General features: G+C 37.5%; 1 protein-coding gene across 1 annotated transcript in view; it reads left to right on the top strand.

Moving 5' to 3' along the window:
- Nucleotides 1-1,239: 1,239 nt before the first annotated feature.
- LOC112462720 (T-box protein 2-like) overlaps nt 1,240-12,156 on the top strand; it is a 15,154-nt gene continuing 4,237 nt past the window's right edge. Inside the window, exons 1-3 of the mRNA XM_025028643.1 lie at nt 1,240-1,467; nt 5,228-5,363; nt 11,544-11,847. Coding sequence (XP_024884411.1) covers nt 1,359-1,467; nt 5,228-5,363; nt 11,544-11,847 — 549 coding nt within the window. The 5' untranslated portion in view covers nt 1,240-1,358. The remainder of the gene's footprint in view (nt 1,468-5,227; nt 5,364-11,543; nt 11,848-12,156) is intronic.

The raw sequence follows: 12,156 nt of genomic DNA, 5'->3' as shown, positions 1-12,156 counted from the left end.
AATATTTTATATATAACATATTGTAACGCGATAAGTATAAAGAATTTTATATAGCATGTCCGTTGTGTGATTTTATCCTTATTCTTCCCTCGTTGTCACGATTCGAAGTTTACAGTCATCTGTTCGCCCGCCGGATTCTATAATTTAAATAGTGACAATTCCGTAATGTTCTGTCTCGTGCATGATGCTCATAACGGGAACGTGTGACGAGACCCGCGGGAACACGCGATATAAATCCGTGCAGGGTCAGTGTCTGGTGGAAACGGCGACAACGATCTCGGCGCAGTCATTTGATGCACTTGTCAATTTTTTGCGACACGGCTCACATAGTCGCGTGGAACGCGTGGAATTAACGCCTGCTGACGGCACTGTAATTCTATATTAAACAGAATGTTATTGTGAAATTTATATGCATATATGTATATTTATAACAAATATATGTATAAATATACAATATTTATAAAAATGTTTGCTTATTTTTATAAATACACCTGTTTATAAAAAATTAAATATATGTAAATATAGCATATATTATATATATGTATATACATGTATGCTATATTTTTAAATTTGAGCGTTTATTTATCTTTATAAAAACACAAAATTCTAAATTAAGCGTACAATAATATTCATATAATATTAAATTTTAATTAAAACATTTAGGAAAAGGAATTAAATAAAATATCTATAAATATTTAAATATCTAAAAACACTTAAATATCTTTTAACAGATTTTCACGTATCTCCGAGAATTCAAATACAGCAAATCAGAAACGAGGGAGATAAAAAAAGAAATAATTCTTAATTAGTCAAATTACTAGCCATTATAGTGACCGTTTTCGAGGCGTCGCTGTTGGATATCAGGAAAATGCATTTCATGTGTGGCATCACGCTTTATCTTACCTTCTTCCTTCTCTCATCCTTTTTCTCTTCCTTTATCGCTCTCCTTCGGATTCGGAGTGTTATGTTTGTCACCTGAGCGGCGATACGCGACGCGCAGCGTGACACACGCGTGTCCCCACTCCCCACCAGTCCCCACTTGTTGCGGTGACGAAACCACCAGCCAATCAAGCACGTAGGCGTTGCGACGAAGTAGTTTGTGGGCGGCCATCTTCGACCAACGAGCGCGCGGGACGTAGTTCGCCTAGTTTCGGCGGGGTTGCACTGATCCCGTTTTGTGGTAGGTCACTGGTAGGCGAGATTGGCGAGAACTGTTCGTCTCACTCGTCTCAGTTCAGTCTCAGTTCCATTCTACAACTGCACGTGATTTCGACGTTCGTTCTGATTGTGAGCATTTCCGTGCTCGCCTTATACCTTATACACCGACGGTGTCGGAGAAGAAACGTCGATCATCGGAGATGTTTCTTCAGGATCCAAACAACGCCCTGATGCCCCTGGAACTTCAGAATATGCAACTGGCATCGCCGATCTTCGCGCAGTCACCGATCGCTCTGCAACGCAAATTAGGTACGTTATTATTACAATCCATTTCAATTCGTCCCGTAATCGGCCAAGGTGACAAGCCGGGTAACCGGTGAACGTTAGCGGCTTGTGTTTACAATACGGGATTTTGAATTTTCGTCAACGCAATTAGACGGTGTATGATGTTTCAAATTTTAATGTCAAGAACTCGAATCATGTGATACCTTGCCGATGTGCGTGTGTGTGTGACGTGTAAAAGTTTCTCAGGTGTATTTCGCGACTAACAATCTCGAGTCAGTCTCTCATTTTCACTTCCTTCTCATCCTTTTTTCAAAATTAATTTCAATGCTGTCGTTTGTATTGTCGGAGCAAACTATATTGGTTTTAGTTCAAAAGTCCTTAGCGCGACGGTTAAATTATAATAAATTTTCAAGGTGAAAGAGATCTGTTGATCCCGATTCGATATAATGTGTGTAAAAGTTTCAGATATAATTTCCGACTGTAATCTCCCACTCGATTCTTTCATCTTCGTTTTTTTTTCAAAATTAATTTGGATACGCTGTCGTTGTATTATCGGAGCAATTATATTGGTTTTAATCTAAAAGTGTCCTTAGCGCGACGGTTAAATTGTAATAAATTTTCAAGGTGAGAGATCTGTTGATCCCGATTCGATATAATGTGTGTAAAAGTTTCAGATATAATTCGCGACTGTAATCTCCCACTCGATTCTTTCATCTTCGTTCTTTTTTCAAAATTAATTTGGATACGCTGTTGTTAGGTATATTATCGAGGAGCAATTATGTTGTTTTTAATCCGAAAGTCCTTAGCGCGACGGTTAAATTATAATGAATTTTCAAGGTGAAAAAGATCAAGTTGTATCCGATCCGATGTAACATGTAAAAGTTTCTAAAATTTGCGCTTAATAATATCCCACTTGATTCCGTGTTTTATCTTTACTTCTTCTCTATTCTTTCTTCAAAATTAATTTCGATACGCTGTCGCGGAGCTATTGTTGGAGCAATTATATTGTTTTTACCAAAAATCCTTAGCGCGATTATTAAGATATAATAAATTTTCAATTTGAAAGAGATCTGTTGAATCCGATCCGACGTAACGTGTAAAAGTTTCTAAAATTCACGATTAATAATCTTAGTCTCCCATGTGTTTTATCTTTACTTCTTACTTCATTCTTTCTTCAAAATTAATTTCGATACGCTGTCGGCGTGGCATTGTTGGAGTGATTATATATATTTTTTTTTATCAAAACAAAAGTTCTCAGCGTGATGATTGAATTGTATGAGTTTTCAACTAGGAAAAAAATCTGTTCTAAGAAAATGATTTTCGTGATGGTCAAACGTCTCGTAACGCGAATCTTGCCTGCCGTGGTGCCTGGCGAAAATTCGAAACCAGCCTCTCCGTTTACGGTGTGTTCCTGGAAGAAAAAGGTCACTCTAACGAATCGATTTACACTGTAATGAGGAGACCGTGTTCTTCTCGGTCACCTTGCCAATCGCCCAAAATATCCCGTGTAATGCGTTCCACACTAGGCACCGACAGCGCATTTGATTATTTCGCTAAAGATGAAAGGTCGCCGATCGTCGACCGGGCGGATCTATTATCTACCTATGGCTTTTTACTATGGGCTTACGGGTGCCGGGTTAGTTGTGACCATAATGCTACGTGACAAGTGCGGTGGTCAATGCCTGTATAAAGGGTGGCCCCGCTGCTCTATTTTTTGTGTTACCTCACCCACGCCAATTTCTTTCTATATTCGCTCTCGCAGCCAGCGACGCTTCTTCGGAACGTCTGCCGCGCTATTGATGATTCGTGTCGCGTAAGGGATTATACCGGCGAATAGTCATCGTTATATTAAAACGAATTCTAGAAGTCTCGATCTTAATATTTGTATAATATTATTGTCGTATTCTCCGTTCCCTCCTTCACTCTTTTTCTTTCTTGAGACCTTGGTTTGGATTGCGCGTGTGTTTACATGCCTTGTTAATTGTTAAATAGAAAGTTAAGGAAATGTTGCCATTTTATCAGATCTATATTATCTATAATATTATGTATGTGTATTTTTCTTTATATTTTATGTATGTATATATATATATTTTTTTTTAAACTAAAGAACTATGAGAGTACAACGCTGTTATGGAAAACATGAGAAATAAATATTATTAATTTTAACATCGTTGAAGGTGACTCAATGTGGACCTGAAACGTCTGGAACATTATATTGTGAAATTTAAATAAATCCATTGTGAAAGTCATCAACAATTACGTTGTATTCTCTCATAGCCCTTTAATTACCACAATTTATTGATTCACTATCGAGAGTCTGAAGTTACTTTTTCTTTTTATTTTATTTTGTAATATTAGAGGAAAGTCCCCTACAGATTGATATCAGTGAATGTGTAGTCACTGATATGCCACTCCAGTGTCTTTTCACTGATTCAAATTTAGAGAGTATATAATCTAATCGCGATTTTACTTTTTGATAAAAAAGACGATCGATGTGAAAGTTATATTTTTCTAATTACTTTTCAATTATTCTTCTTCTTATCATTTTTTATATGTATATACAGAGATTATAGAGGAGAAGAAAAACATACGGCAAAGTTTTATATATAATTATATACAAAATAATTTTTTTCCGGTTATATATGTTCGTAGTTTAATAATTCTTATAAGAAGAAAACGAATTTTTAAAAAATATTGTCTAATGAGGCTAGCAGCTTGAGCTGATATTTTTCTGTCAAAATGCATTAATTTTTTACCTTTCCATCATCAATGTATATAAATAACACTACGTGTTTTCGAAATTGCATGGCACTGCGATAATTTATATCTGGGCATCAATTTTAGAGGTTTTCCGACTTAAAGGCCTTTTGTGGTTCATTTTGGGCGGAGAAAATTAATTCCGACAGAGGTATACTTATTAGCCTGCACACGCTCTTCGTCTCATTGTCCGTTTGAGCAACAAATGTGAACGGACGTATATTTTATGCAGTTAAGAATATTTTCTACTTTTCTTCATATTAATTAATTTTTTATTAGTTATTATTAAGTTTTAAAAATCAAATTAGATACTCAAGTACCTATATATACGTTGAATGGCGTATTATTTGACTTCAACCGTGTACAAAAGGTAAAATTGGTACACGGAGAAAATTTTATATTAAATTTTACTATGCTGTCGCACCAACTGCGGACCATCAAGACACACGTTATAATTATAGCATTAAATGCTATGATCGTAGCACTAAATGCTATGGACATAGTAATTTTACTATAATACTATAGCATTTAAATATCGGTAATAATTTCGTCCGCCAGTGAATAAAATCAGCAAATTTAATTTATTTCTCGATTAACTGATGGCGCAATATGTACAAAAATGCACGACGTTTCGGCTCAAGATTCGAGCCCTTTTCATTTGAGACGTCGTGCATTTTTGTACATATTGCGCCAGTTAATCGAGAAATAAATTGAATTTGCTGATATAGCATTTAAACTTGTGTGTCTTGATGGTCCGCAGCTAGTGCGACACCATAGTAATATTTACTATAAAATTTTCTCCGTGTACCAAGATAAAAACTATTGAAAATGATTTCTTATTATATCAAGGATGAAGGTCTGAAGCGATCACAAAACAATTCGCGAATTAACATATAAACATTTTTAATATTCAAGTCGTTTAAGTAACCGGATACTTGATCATTGACAGAAGGGTTAATTTATCGCTGATTGAACAATTTTATATATCCGTTGACTAATCGCACGAATTATAACTGTTAATTTGCAGGTGAGAGGATGAATTCAAGCGAATGGGTATTTCAACCCCCATTACTGCGCGGAGTCAACGTGGAGCTGCTTAATCGAAACCTCTGGCAGCAATTCTACGAGAATAGTACAGAAATGATAATTACCAAGAGCGGTCGGTGAGTACTTTACATTCTCATTGCATTGTTGTTCTTTCTTTTTCCAAGCACATACGTACATCAAAGTTCTTATTTTTTTTTCTTATATTATTTATAAACCTCATTGCTCTTGGATTGGGCAATGTCAACTGAGAATAAATAAAATAATTGCGGCAAGAAAAAACAGTCACGACTCAAACAAAGCCGAACGATAAAATAACAATAACAATGACAGATATCTCTCGTGTGAGCGCGGAATCATAATAATCTCTCAAATTCTCGTAAAATCTGTGGTGGACGAAACAAAGAAATCTCCAAATTTAATATAATAGATCTCGATAATAGATCATCGGCAAAATCGTGATTGGAAATATGAAGATTTAAGTTGTAACGATCACAACAATAATTATTCACGTTGCCGCGCGCGTTCTGACGCGCCTGAGTGACGCTCGGCAGTGGCGCTCGTGCCTTCAATTGAACAAGCAAGACGAGATACCTCTCGAGGCCTCTTCTTCGTCTCGGCAGCCTCCAGCCTCGGCGCCTGTGAGAGGTGGCATCGACGAGACGCCGGGTTGCGACGACCACTCCCCCACTGTCTGCTTTGCAACCGGAGGCTGCACTCCGGCGCCACGCCGCCGGCGCTGTCGAAGCCGTCGCGTCGCGATATCTTTTGGGAACAATGGGTCCGCGCCACGGGGATTCCGCAAAATAACGTAATACCCTTAGGCACCATCCCTTATCGCAGATTTGCGAAGGTGCTAGCCGATGACGCGACGGAATATAGCCGCAAATTCTTCGTCGGACAGCTTCTAACGGGACGCCAGATCTTGGGAGATTAAAAAGACACTCGTCGCGTCTTCCACTTCGAGAGAAAGCTCTTTTTTTCCCTTTTGAAAGCTTTCGGAAGATAGTTTGCACTTTGATATGATTGTACGTTGAGGTCACTTTTTTTGTCACTGCGTCTACTCAAACAGTTATCTGAAGTCTTTTCTTGCTAAGATTGACGCACGTGACGATTATCATGTTTTTAACAATTAAGCTGTCGGATCGCTTTTCATTGCAGTAGTCTCGTCTCACAGATTTAACGCAGGTATATTTGGGAAAATTATCAGTAGATATATATATATATATATATATATATATATATATATATATATATATATATATATATATTTAACGAGTTAGGGTGCAAGGTGAAAATATGTTATCGATAATTACCAGCGTGGGGTTTATTAAGAGTCGTAAAAAAAGGAACCAAATTTTTGGAATATTTTAAATTAGGCCTTTAGGAATATTTCATGTATTAATGTATTATAAATATTATTATGAAAAAAATTACTTTGAAAATATAAGAATATTAAGGATATATTCTTCGTTTGCTTTTGTTTATACATTTTTATAATTCGTTAAACAATTGATAAATTTTTTAATCGATAAATCTCATTAAAAGATACATTTCTAATACTATTCTAAAATTTTTTATGAATAATAAAACAAAAAATGGACAATTTTCAGGGATTGATTTTACCCCTTCAGGATGAATTCGGGCAAAAAAAAATTAGCTTATTGCTTATCAGAACATCCTTTATGTATTAGCAAATTTTCATAATTCGTTGGATGACCGAGTTGGAAATCTTCCCTTGTTATTGTTAGTAACGCCGAGTTAAGGGAAACGTTGCGTTACACCAATCGTAAATAAGAAGAGACACGGACGTTACAGCGTTTTTTAATATTCCGAAATTGGGTTCTCGCTTGAAGGTCTAATATATTATATAATAATCCCTCCACGCTTCCGTCGCTTCCGAAAAATTCTGGCTGACACACATTCCAGTCATTTTCTTAACGTGCGATAGGATCGTTTCCTAGCTAGACAGCCAGGCAGACTGGGCGTTCCGGAGTGACGACAACGCGATTAGTCTCGTAGGATAATGTACCGCAACGACATTTAGGATTCATTGTCCGTCTCGATCGGGGGTCAGTATAGGCGTTATAACCGGTTAGAGATGCGTTCTTCGTTTTTTCGGAAGCAAAATATGTCATTTTGACGCGCGCTAGAAGCATAGTCGAAACACGTACAAGGACGTCGGTCCGTTTCAAACTGACCGAAGCTTTCGCCGATAAACAATCGGATAATTTCTTTTCAAATGGGACTCTCGGGGTGATAAATAGCGATACGGGTACGTAGAATTTTTCGTGGCTTTAAGCAGATAATGCGAACGCGCGCGTATCACGCGCCACGCTTTCCGTGTAATGTATCGGTGTCGCGTGGGCGTCAGGTCGTGAAAACCGGAAGGGCGAAAGAAAGGGCGGAAGGAAGGAAGGAAAGAAGGAAGGAAGAGCGATCATGAAAAGATTTGTAACCGCTTATGAGCGTCCGTGACTCATTATTAGAGACTGTCTATACGTTCAACAACTAGATTTTGTGCGTCAGTGTGCGCGTTTCACACTCAAAGCGCGAAGATTTGCGAAGAAAAATTATTCGATTATTATATCTCTTTCGCGTGACGCGGCACAAGTTTATGATAAATAAATTAAATAATATATCGGATGCTCGGGTTTTGCATTATGCAAATTTGAAAATTTTTTTCGGGGTTAAGAATTATTATTTACGTCATACAGTTTGTTCATTTTATTCCCTTACAGAAATTTAATACTGTAAGTGATCATTTGGCTAATGATTAATTACTTATTTTGAATATTCAAAGCATTAAAAACAGTGCTTTTAATATTCAAAATAAGTAATTAAATTTCTGTAAGGGTTATACATCAGTTTATGCTGTTTATTCATATACAATATTTTTAAATTCATTTTGTGTTTTACTTTCTTAATATTTCTTTTTTTTAATCTTAAGCGACTTTTTTGCATTTTCTTGCACATATGTTTGTAACAGAAATGGAAGATATTCCGTTGCGTGCTATTTCGTTAGAAATTGCATTTTCCGAAAAAATTGCATTTCCTGCATGGAGTCTCGTTGGGAAGGCAACCTACACTTTTGTAACGTGATACGTCGAATATCTAATTACGTGACACTGGACCACTTTAGGTGTGGTCCAACGTCTCTCCTGATCGACGTAAGGCGACCATTGATCGTGCTTTTAACGAGCTGACGGATCGTAAACGAGCGATCAGCGTTCTGGGTAAGAAAAAGAAAGTCAGGGTCAAACACACATGTTTATCTTTGCCAGGTCGCGACAATAGCGACGTGTGTCTGTCTGTCTGTCCATTTGTCCGTGTGTCTCTTCCGGCACTTCGGTGTTCGTGCGGAAACCACGTGCTCACCACGTGCTCCTTCTTCCCTCCCTTCCCCCACCCTCTTCTCACTTTCTTTCTTTCTCTATTGTTCTGTTTCGCGCTAATATAAATCTTGCGAACTCGATTTATATTCCTCAACACGATATTTGTCCACAACCATGTGTCATTACTTTCGAATGTGCAGTTTCGGAATTTTTCTCTCTTTTTGACTACCGTGCGGTACGTCCTTGATTTTCCTTTACTATGTACGCGATAATGAAGTGGTGTGACAAATGTGTATATAACAGAAGTGGCGATCGACAGGTAGTTATTTCGTGACTATAATGCACTGTTTCCTAGAAAAAGAATTGAAATGGTGAAAAAAATCCTTTGGAAGATAAATGACACGACTATGACTATGGTCTTTCCAGAGTTGGTTTCAGTTTTCAAAAAAATGATTCTATAGCTACAGTTGATTCAATGGCACAAATGGTCGGGACGTTTTTTTTCTTTAGGTAAAAGAAACCTGCAATCTTTGTATACCTTTTTTGAGAAGAGAAGTCTTTCCTTAATTCCTTCCTTCTAAGCAACATTTAAAATTGTCAAAAAAAATTGTTGCTTATTTATTCAATAAAGAATAGAAGAATATTAAAGCGTAGCGGTAGAGATTTCAGGTAAAGTTCGTCACAGAAAATATTTGCAGTAAGGCTTTACTTAGTAATAAATTACACAAAAGTACGGAAACGAAAAGTCAGGAAACAAAGGCACCGCATTCTTTTGTCATTGTCTCAGAGATAATCAGGACGTGTATACAAGACTTGTTGCTTTTAATTTTGCCGTTTTTTTGTCGGGGATATGTCGAACAGCGTGCGCACGTGAGGAGATAGCCCACGCGACTTTCGAGTGGGTCCCGTAATCGTACAGGATGAGACACGGGCTCCCAACTCCCAGAGCTCGTGCCACTGAGATGCGACGTTATATCACACCACTGCCACTGCAGACGTTATCTCATCGCCGCGCCGCGTAATTACAAGAGGCTCCTTAAACCAGATGCGTCTGTCCCGTCTGTCGCAGCGGTATCGGGGCACGAGCACCCGACAGCCGTCGGGACGGCGCGCGGCGCGAACGCGACACATTACGTATAAGCTAATATGGATCGCTTCTCGAGAAAATTTTTTGTTTCGCCGCGGTTATTATCGCGATCGAATCTTTTGAACGTTAATAAGAGAGAAAAGAATCGTCTAATGTAAAATAAAAGACGTGATTCTAAGTCGCGCCATTATTAATGGTACAAAGCAAAGTAAAATGGAAAGCAATTGGAATTTTTATAATCGTGCGCCTTTTAAGAGAATGACGAAAAATAATACGGTTGCTATTCTTGATAATTTATAGCGACTTCGGATTTTTTGTTATATTATTAAAAAATCTCGTCTTTGACTTTCACTGTCTTTATACAAAACAAAGTGAAATGGAAAGCGATTGGAATTTTTATAATGGTGCGCCTTTTGAGAGAATGACGAAGAATAATACGGTTGGCTACTTTTGATAATTTTTAACGACTCAGGATTTTTTGTTATATCACCGAAAAGTCTCGTCTCCAAGCTTCACTCTCTTTACCTACTAATGTATTGACAATGTAGCACCAAGGGCGGCCGCAGACCGGGCGCACGAAGGCAAATCCTTTGTCGGCCGACTCGATACGAAGTCGAACGCGAAAAATGCCGGGGGGAAAAACCCGCAATTAGGCAGGCAAACGGCGGCTGTTCGATTTGACTTTCCGTGGAAATATTTGCGTAGTCGGAAAAACTAGTTGACGAGGGTGAAAGCTGGAAGTCTCGCGTAGTAATAGGAGCGGACTTAACGCAGCGTCGGCGTCGTCCTCTCGGCGACGCCTACCCGTCGCCGGCACGTTAATGACTATAAACGAAGACCTTTGTTCTTTCGTGGAAAAGTGTGCGAATACTACCTGCACACGAAAAGAGACCTTTTTAGCGTTAAAAGTCTCCACGAGGCAAAATTATCTATAAAAGGACTCTACGCACATGCGTCGTTTCTAATCTTATGGTGCCATATCCATTAGTGTTTAATAAAGTCTCTATTTTCGATATTATTTACTCTCTAAATCTGAATCAGTGACTATTCACTGATTCAGCAGTACTATTCACTGATTCAGATTTAGAGAGTATGAATCGTCATTATTTATACATGATTGTGTTAAATTGATCAAAAGTACCACATGTATCTATATGTAGAAAGTACCTTTCTAAATATTTTATGATAAAACCGTTTACAGAGGTATCCATAAATCCAGCACTTAAAAAAAAACAGCTAAAGGAGCAAGACAAAAGCTTCTATTTACACGATATGTCTCTCATTTCTATTATATTGTATATTCCATATAATACACAAAGATAGATGTTTTAATAAAAAAAGCGCACAATTTTGAAGCGCAATATTTATACTTTTACATATAAAATATCGATTCGAAAAAAATGAACATGTCTTTATTTAACAGTTTGACTACTATGTCGTCTATATCTGGGTGACAGTTTTATTTACCCGATTAAAAATGATTTTACTAAGTATTTATAAAGACATTAAAATTAAAACATTAATATTTATTTTTCTTAATTTTAAAAAGACCTATTATTTTGTTTTATAAATGATAGTTTTATTTATTCCATCATCTGAGAAATTATACACTATTAGATCTTTTAATAATATAAATCACAAAATATATAAAGAGTTAAACTATTACTCTCTCTTTTTTACTTTTTTGCCTGTGCCGCTAAAAAATATTTCTTTTTTTTCTGCGAAAAATTTGGTGTTTCCCGCACAGAAAGGGATTATATTGTCCTATAGGAAAGCTTGCAGTTGAAAGAGATGAAATTTTGAAAGCTGAATTTGGATACTTAATACGACTTACCATCCATCAGCGATTTTAGGAGCCTTTGTTTGATGTTTTACAGGCGCATGTTCCCGTCCGTTCAGATAAACGTAAGCGGTTTGGAGAAACGTGAGAATTATTATGTCCTCATGGAGATAGCACCGGCCTCCGATCGCCGCCACAAGTACTGTGGATACCAGAACGGGGGCAAGAACAGCAATATGGGTGGCTGGAGTTTTGCGGGGCCGGCAGAGCCGCAACAGCCCTTCAGCTATAGGATTTATAAGCATCCCGACAGTCCGGCAACGGGGAGCCACTGGATGGACAATCCGATCAGCTTCAATAAATTGAAGCTTACGAACAACATCAACGACCCCAATAATAACGTAAGTAATATGCACTGACTTATGATCGTACTTATCGTAATTAGTATGCAATATATAGTTAAGTAATAGGTAACGAAATATATGGTAAGTAATGAAAGCACATAGATAGGTCTTATTTTATAAGTTAGTCTATTGGTGCTGTTTCTTGGCAATTAAAGTCACCATATTTTATGCGAGTCACAATATGGTGACTCCACGAGTATGTGCCCAATTCGTTCGATTGTTGGTTTGTAGCGTCGATCGTCCGATGACATATCTCGGTGAGGGCAATGAGTCTTTATGCTAATTTATATATTTAGTTAGCGCGGC

Source organism: Temnothorax curvispinosus, unplaced genomic scaffold (assembly GCF_003070985.1).
Source record: "Temnothorax curvispinosus isolate PA1 unplaced genomic scaffold, ASM307098v1 QBEX01001334.1, whole genome shotgun sequence".
Taxonomy (NCBI): Eukaryota; Metazoa; Arthropoda; class Insecta; order Hymenoptera; family Formicidae; genus Temnothorax; species Temnothorax curvispinosus.
Note: the sequence above shows the minus strand (reverse complement) of the source record. Positions and strands in the feature narration are given on the sequence as shown.